Below are 22,663 nucleotides of genomic sequence, written 5' to 3' on the forward strand. Positions count from 1 at the left end.
ACAGAGCACTGCTACTGCTTCAAACCATGTAACTAGTCTGAGCTGGGTACCATATTGATACCATAAGCTTAAATGAAGGCTTGATATAAACTATACTGGTGGACTTAGTATTCTTCTTAGACAAGATTCTAGAATGGATTATTAAAAGGATGTTTCCACAATAAATGGAAGTGTTACAAAGGACAAAGAATTTTTCAATTATACAAAATTTTTGATGGGATAGCTATAGCACTGGTATCTCCCCACAGCAGCTTTGTGAACAAGATTAATAAATGGGGCAGAATGTCAATAAATTGACTAGAGTCAAGTACCAGTGATTCACATGTCACTGATAATTGGGAGGACTAGAGGAGTGGGCCTAAGCACTTGAGTACATTCATCCTATCTCCTAACCAATGGGATGAGAGTGTAGATCATTCTGGGAAATTCTGAAAATAATCAGCTTCTGCTGAAAACGTTCAAAGGAGATTGTTAGTTCTTTCCTCTATGGAAATAAGCTTTGTCTTTGTAGAACAGGGATTGACCTATATATAGTAAGAATCAAAATCATCTGCATTAACTCAACACTAGGGGAAGTATAGTACACTACGTGTGTGAAAAAGGCAAAGGGTTTAAGTTCAACTAGTTAGCAGTCTAATTGAACAGATGTCAAAATAGTTAAAATAAGCTGACACAGCATTACAAAGGAATATTTTACCAAGAACCAGGATGGTAAGATTTCGTAAGTCAACTCTGAGGGAGGCAGACACCACCTGGGAAAGTGTTCATTTTGGAGGTCACACTTTAATGCTGGTCTTTGACAAAGGGGAGTATATATAGATATTTTTTAAAGATTTTATTTATTTATTTGACAGAGATAGAGACAGCCAGCAAGAGAGGGAACACAAGCAAGGGGAGTGGGAGAGGAAGAAGCAGGCTCATAATGGAGGAGCCTAATGTGGGGCTCGATCCCACAACGCCGGGATCCCGCCCTGAGCCGAAGGCAGACGCCCAACCGCTGTGCCACCCAGGCGCCCCTAGGGGAGTATATTTTTTAAGGGAAAACAAGATTGCGAGGTTAGTTCAGCTCAGTTTGCACTGATTCAGTGTTTACCATGGGTCAGATACTGTATTAAACACTGTTAATACAACACTAAGGAATGGGCCCTGTTGGTGTGGTCCAGTAGAGACAGGCTGCTTAAGACAACTGTAAGCACAGCACAGGCTCTGCACAATGGGCTTTTGAAACAGAGTACAATTTAGCCCAGATTGGCAGAGGTCAGGGAAGGCTTTCTGGGGAAAATGACACCTAAAAGGAGTTTGGAAGGTTTGGAATTTAGCCAAGAAGGGCAAGAAATGCTGCAGAGAACTCTGGAGAAAATGACACCTAAGACGAGTTAGGAAGGTTTGGAATTTAGCCAAGAAGGGCAAGAAATGCTGCAAAGAGAACTTTGCCCATTAGAAACCATTGAAGGGATTAAAAAAGCTTACCCCAAAAAGCTATGATACGTAGTTCTGAATATTTGGATACGTGATGAAGGATTTTTTTGTGGCTTCCAAGGAAGACAAATGAAAGCAAATTTCAGTTCAGTATATGAAAATTAATTTATTTAGTGAAACCTTATAGTAAAGCACCCCAACATAATGTAAATTCAGTAAACTGATTGATGATTGGCTGTCTTGCAGGAGGTTCACATGATCATTTCATTAACCCACAATATGATTCTACTTATTTTTACAGGATTGTTTCAGATTCCATTCATACTCTAAAACCCTGCCACAATGTGGTATCAGTAAGAGCTGTCAAGTGAGGGGATGCTGCATTGGGAAATGGGAAACTTGATCACAGTATATTTTCAAGTATAGGCTGGATGATAATTTGTTGGGAATGCTGTGGAAGTGATGGTTAAATTTGGGTTAGAGATGCTCCCCAAAGTGCTTTCTACCTCTGTGATCCTGCAGCCCTCAAAAGAAACTATTTGATAGTTTCGTGAATAAAGGCAGTGATAATAAACAAATTTATAAATTAGGTTTTTATTTATACTCCATAAAGCTTATGTTTCTTATTAAATCTGGCAGAATTCATCAATTGATAAGAAATGTAACACCATCCAAATGTATTTTCTTTTACTCATGGTTACAAATACTCTTAAGTCAAAGCAAAGCTTCAAACTTGAAACTTGTTCACAGCCCAAGTTAGTATTCTAAATCTACACATCTGCCTCCCTCCCTCTACCAATTATTTACTATAACAACCTAGGGAAACTGTATGCATTGCTGCTGGAAGCTGAGAGGGTGCTAACAACATATATGAATCCTTCAAACTTTTCGGCAGCATATAATGTAGATGAAAGCAGAGGCACAAGTTTGCCACTCACTGTGCATGAAAAATGTGCCCCCCAGGAGCTAGTCTTCCAGGAGTGAGATCAACTCAAGGCCCACTCAGAGCAAGGATGTTAGTCTGCTGAATGGAATGGGAGCATGCCTGGAAAGTAAAGAAAGGGACACTGAAGCTTAGGCTGCAGCAAGACATTCATATAAAGGGAAATAAGTCAAAGGAAAATTAGCAGCTATGTTTTTATTATGGAAACCATGTGATTACTGCTGGGGAGTGTATATTCATAAATATAACATGATGTATTTCCTTTTAATAAATTATACACACATTGATGGATAGAAAAGGGAATGAAAGATTATTAATTGTCTGTTTGATAATTATAAGTACTTAAAAATTTCTTGACTTTTTTTTCTGTAACGAGTTACTTTTGTAATAACAAAGTCTTAAAAATTAGTCTCAGCAATAAAACTATAAAAGATTAAAAATTCCTATAGCAACATTTTCTTTCCTTCTCTGATTCTTTGGAATTCAAGTTACTAATTTTATCAAACATTTTTGAGTCAAATTTACATAAAAAAGCAGATTGCAGGGGCGCCTGGGTGGCTCAGTCGTTAAGCGTCTGCCTTTGGCTCAGGTCATGATCCCAGGGTCCTGGGATCGAGCCCCGTGTGGGGCTCCCTGCTTGGTGGGGAGCCTGCTTCTCCCTCTCCCACTTCCCCTGCTTGTGTTCTCTCTCTCGCTGTTGTCTCTGTCAAATAAATAAATAAAATCTTAAAAAAAAAAAAAAAAGAAGAAAGCAGATTGCATATATGTATTCCATTTTAGAATGTTGACAAAAAACCCCAAACCAAAAACCCCCCGAGGTAAGGTGGCATAAAAGAATTGAAAGTATTTATTAGGACAGAAAAACAAAACTTTACCATAATTACTATCATTGGAATTATAAAGTAAATGAATATATGCTTTAATAGCATAATAACAGTGATTTGTCATTAAGGTCTTCACGTTCAATAACACATTTAACAAACATTGGAAAGACAATGTCACAAAATTTTTAAGCCTACACATTAACCTGAAATTAATGTAACACTGTGTCAATTATACTGAAAAACAAACAAAAGAAAACACCTACATGTTAGATTATCATTAACATGTAGATAAGGACAAAAACAACAATATTCTTTACTCTTAACCATATCATCATACTAGTCTCAAACATTATCTATCAAATTTTAGTTTGGAAGTCAGATCACTTATCAAAACTTATCAAACCTTAATGTCCAGTTCAGCAATTTTGACCATGTTGTAAAACTAAATAAAAGCAAAAATCCTTAGGAAAAATGTACTTTTCCTTTTTCAAGAGAAATGAAGTTGGGTCTCAGCAGTTGGCAGAGTTCTGTTCAAACCTACTCTAATAGAAGAACCTGTCAAAACACTTTCCTTTAAAAAAATCTTTTAAAAAAATGGGAACACTACAACAACTTGTCATCTTTGCTCTACTCAATTCGTTAGGAAATTTATTAATTTATTAAGGAAATAAAATGTGGAAAGATTGAAGAAAATATCTACAATAAAAAGGATAAAAACACTGGCCAGGGTCCCCAGGGAGGGGTAATATCCCCCCAGTGTCAATAAAAAGAACGGGAACCTGTTGGTGGTTGGAGAATATGATGTCCCATAACATTAGAAATGAAAAGCAGGTTCCACGAGCTAGAGCATGTTCTACAGAATAGCCTGTATGAAGGCAGTGTACACATCAGCAGAAGGATCCCTATGATATTCTTCCACAGATTCCAATTGTCTTGCCATTGGTCATCTCTCTCACTCTGCAACTATGAGAACATTCGACTGACAAAAGCCAAAACAGGACTTCGATATTATCAACAGTTTACTGAAGCTTCCTCTGCAAATTTCACATTTTCCAATAATAAAAATCCGCATAGAAGTTGTACTTTGAAAGGCTAACAATATGCTTTACCTGAAATCTTGTAATTACAGTATTTTCATGAGAAAAGTTGTCTAGTAACATAAATGGCTTCTGAATCAGTTCCACAAACAAGACAAGGACCTAAAACATCCAAACTGTTCACAGACAAAGTCCTGCTGGGAAGCAAGCTTGTGATTTCAATACGGTCTTTTGCAGGATCAGTGCTGAGCCAGGAGCTTATAAGAGACTGGTGAACATTAGCCTGGTTACTAATGCTGTGAGACAAAAAAGTACTATTTCTTCCTCCTGCAAGACAAAAAGAGGAAAACATCTTTCAAGACTAATATTATGTTAGTAAACATCTGAAACTCTATTGATATATTTTTTTTTAAAGATTTTATTTATTTATTCGACAGAGATAGAGACAGCCAGCAAGAGAGGGAACACAAGCAGGGGGAGTGGGAGAGGAAGAAGCAGGCTCCCAGTGGAGGAGCCTGATGTGGGGCTCGATCCCAGATCGCCAGGATCACGCCCTGAGCCGAAGGCAGACGCTTAACCGCTGTGCCACCCAGGCGCCCCAACTCTATTGATATTTTTAAAAGGCTAGGACTGAAACTTAATTCTCAGACTATCAGGGTGATGACTCCATTATCACACATCACCATTTTTGACCAAAAGCTTATTCAGTGATATTAAATACTCATATTTCCATAGGATACTACAGATATCAAATGTGAAGTCTTCAAGCAAAGCAGGAGATTTTGACCATCTTTCTGGTGATTCTTGAATGGAAAGTCTCGGAAATGTAGCATGAAGACCCCTGGCTGGGAGAAGTTAGCCAGCTTATGGCATTTGTAGTCATCGGCACTATAGCAGTAAGCAGCTGACAGATTTCAAATCCTATGACACTAGAATTTACCCTGAGGCAGGAGAATGGAAACATTCTACCACTCTTTAATGTTAAAAATCTGAGAATTTCTGGGGCGCCTGGTAGCACAGTTATTAAGCGTCTGCCTTCGGCTCAGGGAGTGATCCCGGGGTTCTGGGATCAAGCCCCACATCAGGCTCCTCCGCTGGGAGCCTGCTTTTTCCTCTCCCACTCCCCCTGCTTGTGTTCCCTCTCTTGCTGGCCGTCTCTCTCTCAAATAAATAAAACCTTTAAAAAAAAAAAATCTGAGAATTTCTAATGTGGTATTAAAAACTACAACAAAATTACACACGAGAATCTTCATTAAATCCTTTTACCTTGGTTAAACAGTGATGATTTTTCAGGTACGTCTGTGGAGGCATCCCAGTGCCAGAGGGATCCATCCTCAGAACAAGTAAATAGATGATCTGGGTTGGATGGGTGAAAGTGAACTTCCCACACTAAAAGATAAGAACCAAGAAGCTAATTCCTGTGCAGAAAAGTTGAACAAACATTAAGACCCTGTCTCTAGACATCATATTCCATTAACCTCCATCACACACCTTCAAACCCCAAGTCTGTGATAAAAATCAAAGGCTTCAGAATTAAAGAAAAGACGTAATGTAATTCTCCAAATGGCAATAACACATAGATAGGCTAGAGAAGCCAAATAAATCTACTTGTGTATTGGGCCAGCAAGTGAATGAAAATAAATGCTAATCACTTGACCTATTACATTTTTTTATGGAAGAATATGACAGGGTGCCTGGGTGGCTCAGCTGGTTGGGCAACTGCCTTCAGCTCAGGTCATGATTCTGAAGTCCCAAGATCAAGTCCAGCCTTGGGCTCCATGCTCAGCAGGGAGTCTGCTTCTCCATCTGACCCTCCCCCGTCTCATGCTCTCTCTCTCAAATAAATAAAATTAAAAATAAATAAAAAATAAAAATATGACAATGGGGTAATTACCAAAATTTATTTTTTAAAGATTTTATTTATTTATTTATTTGTCAGAGAGAGAGCACACAAGCAGGGGGAGCGGCAGGCACAGAGAGAAGCAGGCTCCCTGCTGAGCAAGGAGCCTGATGTGGACTCGATCCCAGGACCCTGGAATCACGACCTGAGCCGAAGGCAGATGCTTAACCAAGTAAGCCACCCAGGTGTCCCTAAAATATTTTTTTAAATTGGTAAGTTCTCTTATTTTCAATTCGTGTGTCATTAACATATGAAGGTTAGGTGCGCCTGAGTGGCTCAGTTGGTTAAGCACCTGCCTTCTGCTCAGGTCATGATCCCAGGGTCCTGGGATCGAGCCCAGCTTCTCCTTCTCCCTCCGCCCCTCCCCACTGCTCATGTTGTCTCTCTCGCTCTGCTCTCTCTCTCTCAAATAAATAAAATCTTAAAAGAATATATATATATATATATATATATGAAGGTTATATTACTGGAAAAACAGAGAGAAGACCATAAAAGTAACATACAAATGAATTTCTAAGCAGCAGTTCAATTTTGCTTCATGCCAGGATTCTGGATACCTCTGGTATATATGACAGAAATAGCAACAAGCTCCTAACAAACTAAAACCTAGAAATGCTCCCAGAATCTGGACTCAGTTTCAGATGGAGGGCTTTAAAGAAGCCAATCTGGGATTGAGGACCCTGCGAGTTCTAAATTTTAAGGGAACTTTGTGTGTCAACAGACAAATGGAGGCCAATGACTGGCCAGGACGCCTTCGGAGGTTCTCTGCAGCATGCAAATCAAACAGGTAGTCTGTGAACAAGGGTTCTGTGATTCTGGATTAGAACCTTGAAGAGGCAGCACAGAAGGTGCCCGGGACACAGCATAAAAGGTATTAGGAGGCACATGCTTGCAAGTGGCAATTTTCATTCTGACAGTTACCACAGTTAAGCATCATGCCACAAAACATTAAAAGGTCATCTTCCTCAGGAGAACTTCTTCTGGGCAAATCCCTATGGAAAATATATTCATACTGTTTCATTAAAAAAAAAAAAACCTGAAAGAAAATAGCCTGTAGAACCATAAGTCGACTGTACAAACCTAGTTTCTTAAGTATTTTTCAAAGTAGAAAACAAATCTATACCAAAACATCTTATTTCATTTCTAGCCAAGCGTCAGAATGAATCAAAACAATACATTACAATCTGCTACATTTGATGTATTGCTTAGCAATACAGGCTGGTAGTTAAAAAGGGGGGACTAGAAGAAGAGATCTGAAAGTTTGTAATACTACTACCACTGGCTTAGCCAACATCAGATTCTATGAGGACATATCCTATTTTTTATTCTTCCCCCACCCCCGGTATAGTTATAAGAGGCAAAAAATTTCTACCCTTTAATTTGCTTCTTAAATAAAATCTTAAAAATCATTTATCTTTCCAAGGTAATAACATGAAACTTAAACTGAGACGTTACAATACTAGTATGTTTCTACTTCTGTACTTTTTATTCAAGCAAGGCTTAACATAAACTTCTCTTAAGTCGGAATTTAAAACTATAATCCAGTCATGGTATCAAAGACAGTGATAAAATGAAATATTTCTGTCTAGTCAAAAAATCCCCACCAAAATCAAAAGATGAACAAAAAAGGGGATAAGATCCTGTATACACTGTTCTTGTCAAAAAAAAAAAAAAAAGGTACAATAAATTGAGAAACACACAGATTGGTAAATATTAACAATAGCCTCTATTTGCATGGGAAAAGGGCATCTTCTTATACAGAGTATGGCAATATAAACTAGTATTATTTTTATGTATAACAGTTCGATAACATGTACCACAGCTTTGTTTTGGTGAACCAACTGTACTTCTAAAAAATTATCCTAAGAAAATAAGCACATAAAGATGAACATATAAGGATAATCACTGTGGTTTTGGATAGAAAAATGAAACATGTTGAAGAACTTAAGTGTCAAATAAAAAGGGATTAATTATTATACATTTATATAATTCAGCCAAAAGCTACAATGTAAAATGATCTGTATGTATCATTACGGAAAGCTGCTTACAATATATCACATTACTACCCAACAAAAACTTATGTATATCCACAGTACTTACTCTCAGCTTCATGAGCCTTCAGCAGAGACACAGGCATAGTGCCTTGTCTAACATCCCAAATACTCAGCATTCCATCCTGGCCACCAGTAGCTACAACATGCTGCTGGTTGGGATGTCTATCAACACAGTGGAGGGGCACTCGGTCACCAGTCCTTTTATGGGAGATACAGTGACATCAAACATGTTGTGAGGTATGATTTATCTTTGCAAAATCCATGAAACATGCTTCATTCTAGTAACTATATGATAACTTTGTGGCTGGAGCTACTGGCTGAACTTAAATCATGTCAAAAAATTGAGTGTATTAAATATATTTCTAAATATTAGAATTGTGCAATGGAATTAGAGCCAAAGTTATTCCCTCTTCAATTTGGAGACATAAGGAGCATGATAATCTGATGGTAAGATATGCAAACATATTTCCATTTCTTGGCATTTTAAAAACACCATGTACAACTAAACAGCATGTTCTTTACTTTTACCTTATTTAATACTTTGTTTATATAGTTACTTTCCCAGTTTGACACATTCTATATTCTTAGAAGAGAAAACTGCCCACATAGAATGGGGATTTTTGCTCAGAAAAAATATCTTGGATTGTATTTTTTTACCCAATCACATCTGGAGTGCACTGTACCTATTATCAGTAGAATGATTTGCTGAGTAAAAATAAATTCCCCGGGGCGCCTGGGTGGCACAGTGGTTAAGCGTCTGCCTTCGGCTCAGGGCGTGATCCTGGCGTTATGGGATCGAGCCCCACATCAGGCTCCTCCGCTATGAGCCTGCTTCTTCCTCTCCCACTACCCCTGCTTGTGTTCCCTCTCTCGCTGGCTGTCTCTATCTCTGTCGAATAAATAAAAATAAAATCTTTAAAAAAAATTAAAAAAATAAAAAAAATAAATTCCCCATTAAATAATATAAACTTCAAAGAGATAAAGGCTCTGAATCAATATGACAAATATTTACTAAATGCAGCACAGCAGTACCAAGCCCATTAAATTATTCTTGCTCTACCAAATTTAATCAGGGATCATTCTCTTCAAATGCAATTAAAATACAATATGGTTTAAAGTCAGTTGCTATAAGCAATTGAACAAATTAATTTTGCATTACACTACTGAAATTACAAATGAAAACTTACAGTGATAATATTTGAGAGGGCTCATTTCCTTGTTTTCTGAAATCCCATATTTTTAACTGCCCAATTGAATTTACTGTAAGAATCTCAGGAGTTCGAAGGAAGGTTACAGCATGGAGTGTACTGCTATCTGCATTGTCTACAAATTAAGAAAACAGTAGTATGTGTTAATAAGCTTTACTTTTCCATAAAATTCTTAAATGCCATTCCTTCTATTGATTGAAATATTGCAAGTGAACTTTTAAATAATTCAGTCTAATTTCTATAGAAAAATGCACAGTAATATATGCATTTTTATAGATTTTATAGATTTTGATAGAAAAATCTTACTTACAGAACATCTGTTTTCCAGAGGGCAGAGTTTTCACTTATTTCTCTATTTCCACTTAAGACTGTTACCCTCCATTGCTGATATAGCTACTCAAGTTCCTCTATATCCAATTTTATATCTCCCACTAGTGCTTAACCCAGAACCTCCAAACCCCAGTGCTTCCTATAGAGCTCATTCTGAACTTTTATCATTTGGCTGACTCATCTCAAATCTATTCATCTTTAGGGGTCCCTGGCTGGCTCAGCTGGTAGAGCGTGCAACTCTTCATCTCCAGGCTGTAAGTTCAAGCCCCATATGGGGTGTAAAGATTACTTAAAAATAAAATCTTAAGGGGTGCCTGGGTGGCTCAGTCAGTTAAACATCTGCTTTTGGCTCAGGTCATGATCCCAGGGTCCTGGGATCAAGCCCCACGTCAGGCTCCCTGATCAGTGGGAAGCCTGCTTCTCCCTCTCCCTCTGCCTTCCCCCCCGCCTCGTGCTCGCTCTCTCGTGCTCCTCTTCCTCTCTCTCTCAGATAAATGAGTGGAATCTTTAAAAAGAATAAATAAATAAAATAAAAAATAAAATCTTAAAAAGAAATTTCTTCATCTTCAGCCTCATTAACTCTCTTTACCTAGAGGGTTTACGCTTATACCATATAATTTAACATATATTTCTAGTCTTTTCGTTTTGTGACACTCCTCCGAACTCCAGGCAATGGTCCTTAACCGTTAAATAAGTGTTCTTCAGAACTAAAAAAAAAATAATAAATACAAAGAACTGATTCATGGGCTGAATCCACAGAGGTTCTGATTCAGGAGGTCTAGGGTGGTGGGTTGTTAAAACTATTGTCAGGTAAGTCTGTGGAAGGCATAGTTGAGAACTACTAGACTAGAATAAGCCTTCTAAAGCATGACAGGGAGTGTATCATCCCCTCAGTCGAAAAGATCCAATGGCTCCTTAGCAGCCCACCTAATAAAATGTAACCGTTGTAGCTGTGCATTCAACTCTTCACAACCTGGCCCCAACTTACTTCTCTTGCTTTATCTATCACCTCTTCTATGTAAGTATCGAAAACTACACTTTTTATCATTCTCTAAATGGACTTATCCTTCCTCCATGTTATTCCCTTTGTTTGGTGTGCCATCACTCAGTATTATTTATGGTCTAGAACCTAGATTAAGTTAATTGCCACTTGCTCCTCCATTCTTTATTTGATAATCCTCCCCAGCCAAAAAACAACCCAAAACCAAAACCAAACAAAAAAACCTCCAAAAAACCCCAAAATAGTTTCTACTGTGTAGTCACTCATTCATATACACCTTATTGACATATTGTTTTGTAAAGGGATCCTACTTTGTATATTTTTACATCCTTCAAACACTTAGCATTGGGTCTGCTTAGCACATGGTAGTTGCTCAATTATGATGTGATAACAAAAGAAGTATGATTTTTCTTACCTATGGTTCTCACTGCCTCCTTGTGATCGGCCCTGAAGAGATTTATCCGACCATCTTCTCCGACGGTGACAATTTCTGGGTTACTGCACACAACACCTGTGCACGGTGCACTGCCGCAGGAAGGACTGCCTGGGCCCGTGTGGTAGTGAGCGCTTGTCCACTGCTGGCTGACTGACAGAGTCTAGGTGTCAGAAATGAGAATATGATGAATCAAAGCAAAGCCCTAAAAACTAGCACTTTTCCCTGAATAAGGAGTATTTTAAAATTCTGTCTCATACCCTCCTAGAAAAAGAAAAACCCTCTCCTTTTTCCTTTGTATTTCTGGGCACTAAAGCCTAGAAACTACTTCCATTAAAGTTCTGTAAATACTGGATTAGATTAAAAAAACACTATTCAAGAATATCTCAAACTTAGAGAAATGGTTTAGGTATCAGATAGTTGTGTGTTCAAAAGCAACTCTAAATTTTTTTTTTTTTTTAAGATTTTATTTATTTATTTGTCAGAGAGAGAGAGAGAGCACACGGGCGTGCTAGAGAGCACAAGCAGGGGGAGCCGCAGACAGAGGGAGAAGCAAGCTCCTCTATTAGCAAGGAGCCTTAAGTGAAATACTTTGTTTCATTCAGATGGGACTTGATCCCAGAACCCTGGGAAAATGACCTGAGCCAAAGGCAGACGCTTAACTGGCTGAGCCACCCAGGCGTTCCTAAAAGCAACTCCAAATCTTAATGGAATTAGCCTACATCTAAGAAATAAATCTCTAGTGTTTTCTAACTGAAACCATTAAGAAAAATACTTAAGAAGATCTGGGTCTTATATTTACTAGGCATGTCTATTAGGAAGATGACCTTTATTAGCCTGAAAATCTAAATAAGCACTCTCTTCCAGCAACTTAAAACTGTTACTACAAATGGGGGTATTTTAAAGGACTGCCCTATCATTATGAAGGTCAGCACTTAGGCTTTTAATACACAAGAAAGGCACTGAAAAAAATGTTAAGTTTTCATATAGTACATCCTCTCTTCTAATTAAAACCTAAGTTCTATCCACAGAAACAAAGTAGGTGTTCCTGTTCTCCTTCATGATACCTGAGCTAGAAGGTGCTCTTTCTTTGAAAGATCAGAATAGTAACTTAGAAGAGAAAATTACAGGAAAATTATTTGCCAGAAAACCATACTGATAGCTCTGGACTAACAGAATTTAAGAGATATCTAATTTCAATAAAAGCTCACGCAAACCTGGTTCGAGAATTAATCTATTAAAAGATAGGTAATATGATATTTCCCCCTCCATATTTTGAGAGTATGAAACTTATTTGTGTCATTATTATATATAGTCTGGTTTGGGCCTCCTTAAAAATAATTAAAATATAAATTCAGTTTGCAAGCAAAAATTCTTTACCTGGTTATTCGGATGGTGAAGGAAAACTGTTACACATCCTGTTGATGAAGCAGCTACAATTCTTTCCTGGTCAAAAAACTAAATAGAAAATTCTTGTTTGTTATAAATTCAGAAATATCGATAGGGAGGAAGCCCATTTGTTTAACTCAATTACCAGTACAACAATTTTAAAATGCAAAGAGCCTATAAATGCTAAGCAAATAAAATGTGATGATGGATCTGAAAAGTCAAAACCACTACACAAATGAAAGGATTTTCATAAAGAATAAATAACAAAAATTTTCCCCTCAACTCTTTCACCTAGAACTGGTTTAATTTTGGACTACTACCATAGAGGTTTAGAAAATAATCATTCTCAGGGTTAGGCAGCTTTCTATAGAAGAAAATGCAGGGACTTTGAAGTCCTACAGACCAGGATTTGAAAACTTAATTCCATGCTCCCCCCCCCCCTTTACTGGCTTTGAGACATTAACCAAGTTAAGTTCTTTTTTTTTTTTTTTTTTTCCCAAGTTAAGTTCTTGAAGACTTGGTAAACCTTTAAAATGGAAGAACTAATCTCCACTTAGGGGGTTGTTATAAGAATTCAAAAAGCAAAACCATGTGAAGTGCCTTGCACAGTACTTGTTCCACAGTGACATAAAACACCTGATTCACAAGCTCCTGATGAAAATTACGTTGGACTTTTGTAAAGCCCCCCCAAATAGTGTTTGGCACACAGATGGCCAACTAATTAAACAAACAAACAAATAAACAAATCAGGATTTTAAAAACTGTGATTAAATTCACATCCCCTTCCCCAGTTCTGACTCTGCTATTAAGCAGCTATATAATTAATATTAGCAAATCATAACCTACACACAACTCAGTTTCCTGTAAACCCGGAATAAGACTAGACAAAATTTAAGGTCCTTTGCATCTCTAAATGTATTACTCTCGGTTTTTTAAAAGTTAGCTTTTGGATGTTAGACAGACTTACTTGTAAATCCATTACATCGCCATGGTGTCTGATATCACACAATAGCTGATGGTCTCCTTCAAACCCTCCATCAGAATCCAAGTTCCCAAAATCTCCAATAGACCACAGTGAAACATAATTTTCCTGTAAAGCAGAAAGTTTTCTCTTGAGATGAAATATACATCAAACTCTTGAACATTAAAATCTGCATTGCCTTCATGCAACCTTGCTTTAAAATCATCTCAGATAAATGGAAGGTGACAGTTTAAAACACGAAATTCGAGGCTCAGGCACATCATCGATGGCTCTGAGGTACCAACCAGACAACCGAACTTGAGACGGGGACTTGGGGGACGGAGATGGCGAGAAGAGCTACAAGGCGAGAGTTCGCGCGCTGACCGCCAGCGGCGCGGTTCCCGGAGAAAGGAAGAAAGCAGGAGCTTCCCGCCTGGTAGCGGAGGTACCTCATTGTCCCAAGAGCCCGCAGCGAAGGTATCCGCGGTCTGCAGGCTCCCCGGAGGTACCAGTCGCCAGCGGGTTTTGCTGATTTTCTGAGACACAAACTTAGCATAAATATCCTCCATGGCAAAAACAACCGGGACAGGTATAGCAAGAAGCACAGCGCGCGCCTCTGAGTCCCGCCCCTTCCCGCGGAGTCCTGATTGGGCCGGACATTACACGGCGGACGGTGGCTGCCGAGAGCCAATTCTCGTCCTTCGGCAACGCGGGTACCGTCAACCCCCACGCGGGAGGAAGTTGGGGCGCCCTTCCTTATTACAGGAACACTGAAACGGTGCATTTGTGCAATAATTGTGCAATGTAAAACACATTTAAGAGCAAAACAAAATCAATGCAAGAGAAACCACCTAGTAGCTACACCCAAGCATTCAGTTTTGTATCTCAGCACCCTTTGAAAATACTGAAAATCCTTAAATTCTTACAGAAGCACCTTAATTACTGTACAGACTTATTCTAAAGCTCTCCCTCTTTGTCTCTCAAACAAATACTTTACTTCGAAGTTGGTAATACACAGTATCAGAGCCTGGAGTTGGAATTCTTAAAACTCCAATTCTAGTTTTGACGTCCACGGTCTAGCTGTATAACCTTCTTCAATTCATTTATGTATGTAATTAATCAGTTTGATATGTAACGTCGACAGCCTAGGAATTAGTGCTCTAGGTTCCTGCTTCTGTGCTTCGAAATACCTACAAAATCCTTTTATTCCTCTCTACTTCTTAGAATCCTGGTCATCCTTCAAGGACCAGTTCCTTCCCCTATCTTCTCCTGATTGCTCCAGCCCATGATGATCTAAATAAGCATAGCACTTGACATCTAGACCAGAATAGTACTTATATTTTGCCCTCTACTGCCTGTTTTCTTTTAATGCAGATCTCCCCAATTAGAATGTAAATCCTACTGCATACAAAAGATATCTTTAAAAAAAATAAATAACTGTGTGTTGGTTGTTTCTTTAAAAGGAGCCATTATCTCTTCTTTTTAACGGATATTGGTAGTCCTATTTTACAGCCACAGCTTATGGAAGCACCACATGTAGATGGAATTCATCTAGGTCAGCTTTAGAGAGACTTATCAGGCTCTTATTGAGAGTAGGCTGGTTTTGTTCTTTTAACTAGAATATTAGTAACTGCAGAGATGAGATAGAAAACCAGTAGAGTCCCAAACTGACAATTTTATTTCTAATATTAAAGAACACTGAGGTGCTTCCTTATGGCAGTAGGCAATGCAACAGTCTCATAAAGAACACTTTTTTGGGTGTGGTTTCATTTATGTCACAGAATCCCAGACAACAGTTAATGTACAAGTGTATTTCGGAGTGGTAGTAGACTGACTGTCACATTTGACAAAATCTGATGAAAACTGGAATTTGAAAATCACTGCGCATGCAGTAGCGTAGAGGTCTTCGACATTGCTTCGTTTGCTTTCTTAAAAGTTCATTGGTCTAAATGATGACTGGATTCTGTCAGTCTCAGTTCCGATTAGGAGGCAGCAAGCTGGATGTGACTGGCAATGCTCCCTGTCAGCTTCCCGAACTCATTGTCTTGCAGGACTGATAGCGATAAAGCTGGTGTCCAGTCTAACGGTGGAATTTGTGGGGATTAATTAGCTGAAAATGCACACTTGTGTTGGGAAAATAACACATTCTCCATTAGATACTGTGGTAATTTTAGCCGATTGCATTGTTTGCAGGAGCAAAGCACTCCCACGCTCCACCCACCCGTCCTTGTTATGGCGTTCTTCCACTCTCCAAGTATGTGCTTTAGAGTTGAGAACAAACCAGGGTCCCAAAGTCTCTGCTAACCAAACACTGATGTACGTGTCACAAAACCTGCGGCTCGAGTACTCGGGTGAGAGAGGGCCTTTGCCCTCCAGTTCTATTAGGAGTATTCAGGTTCCACCACACGGAGCTCTGACTCTAACGGACCTAAATATTAGACAACTGGGTTGGGTGAGGAGTACGGAGGAAGCCCACCGTCTAACAATCTGGACAGCTATAGGAGCAGACCCGCGACTCGCAACAGCTGACTCAGCTGCGACTACGGAGCTACCGGCCGCGGCGTAACCAGATCGGGCAGAAGCGGCGGCACGAATCGGTCTCGCCGTCGTGCCACCGCCCTCGGTGACCAAGGCCGCAGCCAGGCACGCGACCGACCACGCCAGGGCCCACCCCGCCTGGCAGCAGGGCAAACTCAGCAAGTTGGAGGTGCACAGCCCGAGGCCTCAGAGAGGCAGCACGCAGCAGCGGCGGCGGCGACGTTGGCGCTGACTCAGCCCGGGCTCGCAGCCCGTCCGCAGCAGCCGCAGCAGCCACAGGCGCAGGCGGTGGGGCACGAGGCCACCCCTGCCGACAGCCCCACCCCGCCGCACCCGAGGCCGCGCAGCGTCACAGAGCGCATGCGTGCCGCGGGGGATGCCGGGAGCGCGCAGTGGCGGCACCGGCGGCGACAGCAGTCACAGCGGAGACTACAGCGGGGACGCAAGCGGGGCGGTGACCGTGTGGGAGGTGGTCTCACTCTTGGGGAAGCTGCTGGGCACCGTCGCCGCGCTGAAGGTGGTTCTGTACCTGCTCCGGGTGTGCTTAGCGATGGCCTGGAAATCCGGCGGCGCCAGCCACTCGGAGCTAATCCACAATCTCCGCAGTAAGTGCCACCCCCGCCCAGTGTGGGGCAACTGGGCCAGGCTAGGCCTGGACTGGGTCCCCCTGGGCCGTCCGGAACGCTCTGTCTACGCCCCCGCCCCGTGCCGGCTGGAGGGTACGGTGCAGTGTTGCACCAGCAGTATCGAGCGGCGTGCGCTTGCTATCGCCTCCCCCAGGGACCTGTCACTCTTCGGCGACGTGGACTGCAAGGGTAGAGAAAGAGCCACGGGCCGCTCTTGGTGGGGCAGGGGCAGGCGTCTCCCCACGGGCCTGGGGGAGGGGTTGCGGCACAGGTGGTGGGGCTGTCACTCGAGTCCGCCGCCGGCTCGTTCGGGTCTGGCGGGCGAGGGGCGTGCCCTCGGGGTGGGGAGATGTTGGCCTGGCCTAGAGGCTGGGCTGGATCCGAGGGGACCCCACCCTCGACCCCCGCGTTGTCTTGCCTTCCTCCTCCTTAATAATCGGCCTCACTGCAAGCATTCTCTCCCTCCTATACAACCTCCCCGCCCTCCGTTTTTTCCTCAGGAGGGAGATGCCACCGTCTGATACAGGCGAGGGGAGGGAGGGAAAGATGAGAGTATTGTCATTGCGGATGCTGGGAGAAATTTCTGGGGCGGCTGTCCAGTGGAAATCTTCGTGGGGGGCGGAGGAAGAAATAATAAGAGGATGCTATTCCTGAGAGACTTGTGTTTCAGGAGCTTTCAGGGGTCCTGGGATCCAACAAATGATTGTGTGTGTGGAATGTTCTAACTTTTTTTCAAGGCAGTTTCTTTATATCATTCTCTTTAGTTATTGTATTCCTAACTTTCATGATAATTTAGGGTGGGATGAGTGCTCTTACTTTCTTTTTTTAAATCGAGATAGAGTGTTGCTGTCTGTCTGGTCGGGAGACCAGAAGGACCGCAGTCCGTGATACCCTCACCTAGTCAGAATTTAAAGCACTCCGTTTGCCACCAGCTTTGCAAATAATCGTATCCTGCCACGTGGTATTTTTAATTGTCATATGTTATTTAGCTTTTCTTGTGTTTGTCGTGTTTCCTAATTCGATTTGTAACTTCCTTGAAGGCTAGGACATGTTTTTTTAAATCTTTGAATTCTCTCAACTTAATACTCATTCCTTTTTTCATAAATGCAATTAAATATATATTATGTGCTTGGATCTGTGCTAGGAATACCAAGGTGAGTGAGAGAAATAAACATCCTCGTCTGGCACATGGTTAGTACTTAATATTAGTCATTTGACTTTTTTTTTATGGTATGTAAAAATTTTGAAATTGTGTCCTTTGCTTTTAGTAATGAAGAATGTTTAGCTTTCAAAATTCTGTCAAGCATTGCCAGCGTTCACTTTATGGAAGGATATTTGAGTGGAAGTGGACATTTATATGCTGAGGCAGTATTTTTAAGTGTGATTTAGGTTCCCATGGATTACACAAACTCAATATGTTGTAAATATTTTAATAATATTTCTTAAAATGATCTAGTGCCTACCATTTTAGTGTACACATCCCAAACATTCTATGCACAAATTGTGACTAAGTAATTTTCCACTGGTAAGTTATCACAGTAAACACTTGGCTATGGCAGAAATTTGTAATCAGGCTCTTAATGACTCTCCTTTTTGGGTCAAACTTGTAGTAAGTCAAGACTACCTCTTTCCCCACTGGTTTTATAATAATTTTATTGCAGTGTTATTATTCCTTGCTAGAATTTCTAAGGATTTTTTCTATCAGAAAATTTAATAATAAATATTTAACATTTAACATACATGTTGATATTGCAAATATTTAGTCTTATACTGTATCTATGATTTGTAGTAGGAAATTAGAGTACTCAAATTGTTTAGCCTCTGGTAACACTTGTGCAATGTTTCAACTTCTTGCTGAATTCTAGCTAGTAGATTTCATTTTTACTTATTAGTTTATTATAAAAGTAATATTTTCTCATACGAGAATTTCACTTGGCACAAAATGTGAAAATTTCTCTCTTTTCCTAGTTATTCCACTGTTGTGTATTCTTCCTAACTTAAAGGCTTCTAGTTGAATCTTTAGAAAAAGATTAAAGTGTGATTATGTTGTTGATTCACTATATTGTACATATGAAACTAATATAACATTATAATGTTAACTATACTGGAATTACAATAAAGAACTTAAAAAAAGGTGTTGATGTTAAAGTGAAAAAGGATCTGCAAATTGGAAGAGGAAGCAAATTACAGTTGTATATTTTTTAAAAGAAATGAAGTTCACGATTGCTTTAGTTTTAATATTATAATTTTATTGAAAATATCTACTGAGTTTACCTTTTATAAGATGGCATAATAGAAATACGGTCATGTATGATTTCGTAGTTGATATATCATTTATGGAATATTGTAGAATGTAATGGTATGTCTCAGTATTTTATAGCTTATGATGACAACCACTTTTTAAAAAAGATTTTATTGATTTATTAGAGAGAGAGAGAGCGTGCGCACATTGCACACAAGCACGAGGAGGGGGAGGGGCAGGGGAGAAGGAGGAGGAGACTCCCCGTGGAGCAGGGAACCTGACACGACTCAATCCCAGGACCCTAGGATCATGACCTGAGCTGAAGGCAGATGCTTAACTTGACTGAGTTACCCAAGTGCCCCAACAACCACTCTTAAGTAACTTAGAACAGTGGTCTAAAACTTGAGCATGCTTCAGAATCTCCTGGATCACCTGGAGAGCTAGTAAAACAGCTTGCTAGGGCTCAAGAATTTGTATTTTTTAAAAATAAATTTATTTATTCTTTTTAAGTAGGCTCCACAACCAATGCGGGGTTTGAAGTTATAACCCTGAGATCAAGAGTCACATGGTCCACAGACTGAGCCAGCCAGGTGCCCCCAGGAATTTATATTTTTAACAAGGGCCTAAGTAATGCTCCCACTGGTTTGGGGGACCACTTTGAGAATCACTGACACAGAGAATTGAATATTATGAGAAACTCTGCCAGTGTTTCAGTCGAATCAGTTTTATGCTTTAGAATGAGGTTTTAGGGAAAAAATGTCTGTAACAGTCCTGCCCAGTAGAGCTCTCTGTAATGTCTGTATCTTGCCTGTTCAATATGGTAGCCACTAAGCTACATGTGGCATTCAGCATTTGAAATGTGGTTAACACAGCTGAGGAACTGGATTTTTATTTAGTTAACTTAAATAGCCACATGTGGCTAATGGCTACCATATTGGACAGTGCAGGTCTACAGAAATGAAGAATATAGTTATTTTATAATTATGGGCTGATAATGTGCTCTTAAAACAAATTTAACTTAAAACAACTATGAGCCTGCTTAATCCACGAAATGTGACAATTTCAGTAATGTTTATATTAGAATTTATTTTCTACTTTTATTGGAAAAATATCAAGCCATGATAGTAATTAGGAAAAGATGGGGACAAGAGTGGATGAGGTTAAGAAAGGTGGTCTCCTAGAGCAGGGGTGTCTAAACCTGAGCATTTGTGGAAGGTTAACTCTTAACTGATAGACTTCACATGTTATACTAGACACTTAAAACATTTTTTTTTTACTGATTTTTATTTGTTAGGAAAGATTAAATGTGCCCTAATAATATCAGTTATTTTTACTTTGCATCCTTGATTGTGTCATTTTGCATATACTATAATGTTTACAGGATTTGTCAGTCAACTGATATTTTAACTATCTTCTATATGCCAAACTGAACAAAACAAATATTCTCTCTTGTAGATTACTTGTAATGGGAGCAGACAAGTACAATACTTAGTATGTCACATGATAAGTCACAAAGAAGGGAAGGAGAATTGGGAGTGTGGGGTACTAGGTTTGCAGTTTTGGGAGAGAAAGCCTCACTAAGGTGTCACTTGAGCAAAGAGTTGGAGGATGGGAAGAAAATTTAGCTATGCAGATAGAAGGGGGGGACAGGCATTCTAAGCAGAGAAAATTGCATGTGCTAGATTTGGATTTGGGGTATGGGAGCAAGATTGGAGTCAAGGATATGAGAGCAAGGTTTTGGGCCTGGGCAATTGGAACGATTTGCCGTTTTCTGAGTTGGAAACAATAAGTGCGTGAGCAGCAGGAACTTTTGGGTGGTGGGAAGGAGTCGTGGGAGAGCGCGAGTTTATTTTTGGGGATGTTGTATTTGAGATGCTTAACATTTCAGTAGAGACCTTGAGTAGGTATTTGAATAAGAATTATAATAATTTGTAGTTTTTGTATCTTATTTATGCAAATAAATTGGAATTATTTTCTTTTTCTATTTAGAATGTCAGTTCTTAGCTACTAGTAGCATAACTAGTGGAGAAGAGAATATTCCATTAGTTTTATTATGTGTGTTCACGGGCCAAATAAAACCAGCTAAGAAAATACTAAGGGATTGTTTTCCAGAAGTTGGGGCATCATTTAGAGTCTAGAAAATACCTCCTCATTTTGGCTTATTTCAAGTCAGTCTTATGGGTACATACTAATAGGTAAACTTACAGTACCTTGAGTAAGATCTAATTTATATAATGGGGGTGGCTTTACTATCAGTGTGCCTACTTACATTTAAATCAATTAAAGTAAAATGAAATTTAAAATTCAGTTTCTCAGTCACACTAACCGTATTTTAAGAGCTCAGTAGCCATATGAGGCTAAACCTAGTAGTGCAGACATAGAACATTTCCATCATCATAAGTTCTATTGGACAGCACTAGATCTAATGTATTACATTGTATTTCATGTGGTCTTAAGTCCATTTTGCTGTTCCACATATTTTTTATTAGTATTACATTTAGTTTTGGCCAACATGCTTTAAGAGTAGCAGTGAAAAAAAAGGATTATTAGACAAGGGTGATCAAGATGACCAGAGAGAGTCAGCATTTTATATGGTGGTTTGATGAGAAAGCTTAAGAGAGCAACAGTGTTTAAATATTTTAGGAAATGGCATGTAGTGGAGGGTCAAACCAGGACAAATGGAAGGCAGATCTTGGCTCGTAAGTAAGTATTCACAAAGCTATCCTAACAATCAAAGAGTTGGCTTTAAAAAATAATGTTTTCTGTCACTGAATATGTTGAAGCAAAGAATGGTTGATCATTTTTCTATAAGGGATATCATAGAAGAGATCTGTCATCAGCTTTAACTGTACACTAAACTCCCAAAGGACCCTTCCAAATCCTAGATTTTGTGATTTCAGTCGCATTGTGGATTCTGTAAAATCAGCTGCAGGGCGCAAGCTTTAGGAGTGAGCCACAGAAGTTAACATTTGGTTACCTATGTTTTAGAATTTTGTATAACATCTTAGTTTGTCAAATGTGAGGAGTCCAGGGAACATCCTCCTTTAAGAAATAGTGTCAAAACAAATAGTTAACTTTATGTATCTATTAGGAGTGATAGCAGTCCAGGGAGAGATGTGTTTTTTCTTTCTTAATTATCTGACATGGAGTGCTACATTAGTTTCAAGTGTACAACATAGTGATTCAACACCTCTAGTAAGAAACATGTATTTTTAAATAATCTCTGGTACTTAGATGATATGCTTTATCATAACTTTCCATCATGTGAAATTCTTCTTTGATTATAATATGAATTTAAAACTAATCTCTCTCCGACTTTCTATACCGAAAGTGTCTCAAGCTCTGCTTACCTCTTAGGCCTAATCATTCTAGATAGGAAGTAAAGGTGACCAGTCTGTTCATTTCTTACTGTTTTTCCTGGCATATTGATGGTTGAGAAGGAATATAGAGTAGATGGTTAACAACTGTTCAAGTCAAATTAAGTAATATAATGTAATGTAATAGTTCTTTTATTGAGATGTAACTTTGTAGCAAGATTAGAGAAACTTGTTTGAAGTCCATGAAGCACCTTGTGTTCAGTGCTTCATATCAACACAGGCTTTCCTCCTTTCCATTGCTGCCAGTGTTAGTTCCATTCTTCTGTTCTCCTGGATCAAAAATCTTGGAATAGTTATTGGTTCTTTCAGACTGTTACCACATTAACTCAGCAGTTCTTATGGATTCCTTTCGTAGTCATTGCTTCTGCTGTTATTTTCATTG

General features: G+C 39.5%; 2 protein-coding genes across 6 annotated transcripts in view; one reads left to right on the forward strand and one right to left on the reverse strand.

Moving 5' to 3' along the window:
- Positions 1–1,531: 1,531 nt before the first annotated feature.
- Positions 1,532–14,120, reverse strand: NUP43 (nucleoporin 43). 3 transcript variants are annotated; one of them, XM_045805333.2, is made up of 9 exons: positions 13,948–14,120; positions 13,505–13,627; positions 12,529–12,606; positions 11,131–11,311; positions 9,365–9,500; positions 8,224–8,375; positions 5,490–5,612; positions 4,296–4,550; positions 1,532–2,464 (listed from the first exon to the last, which is right to left on the reverse strand). In XM_045805333.2, exons 1-8 carry the CDS (start codon positions 14,065–14,067, stop codon positions 4,321–4,323), a joined length of 1,143 nt encoding a protein of 380 aa, XP_045661289.2. In that variant the 5' UTR covers positions 14,068–14,120; the 3' UTR covers positions 1,532–2,464; positions 4,296–4,320. The 3 variants fall into 3 exon arrangements, with proteins under 3 accessions (XP_045661289.2, XP_045661288.2, XP_045661287.2); XM_045805332.2 differs by lacking the exon at positions 1,532–2,464 and adding an exon at positions 2,543–3,065; XM_045805331.2 differs by lacking the exon at positions 1,532–2,464 and having other exon boundaries at positions 3,252–4,550.
- A 2,271-nt stretch (positions 14,121–16,391) lies between these two features.
- The window catches only part of PCMT1 (protein-L-isoaspartate (D-aspartate) O-methyltransferase), a 46,968-nt gene continuing 40,696 nt past the window's right edge, over positions 16,392–22,663 (forward strand). Inside the window, exon 1 of one of the 3 annotated variants that reach the window (XM_087865579.1) lies at positions 16,392–16,641. In XM_087865579.1, coding sequence (XP_087721705.1) covers positions 16,413–16,641 — 229 coding nt within the window. In that variant the 5' untranslated portion in view covers positions 16,392–16,412. The remainder of the gene's footprint in view (positions 16,642–22,663) is intronic. The other 2 variants (XM_045805335.2, XM_045805336.2) reach the window with 2 other exon arrangements.

Source organism: Ursus americanus, chromosome 11 (genome assembly GCF_024610735.1).
Source record: "Ursus americanus isolate L20-20 chromosome 11, mUrsAme1.1.p, whole genome shotgun sequence".
Taxonomy (NCBI): Eukaryota; Metazoa; Chordata; class Mammalia; order Carnivora; family Ursidae; genus Ursus; species Ursus americanus.

Excerpts from the sequence above, each read along its gene's own strand:
- NUP43 (XM_045805333.2), bottom strand. The coding sequence starts at position 14,067 with ATGGAGGATATTTATGCTAAGTTTGTGTCTCAGAAAATCAGCAAAACC. Across the intron at positions 11,312-12,528 it reads TTCACCATCCGAATAACCAG|ACTCTGTCAGTCAGCCAGCA; the intron begins GTAAAGAATTTT and ends TCTGACACCTAG. Across the intron at positions 5,613-8,223 it reads GAAGGCTCATGAAGCTGAGA|TGTGGGAAGTTCACTTTCAC; the intron begins GTAAGTACTGTG and ends CTTATCTTTTAG.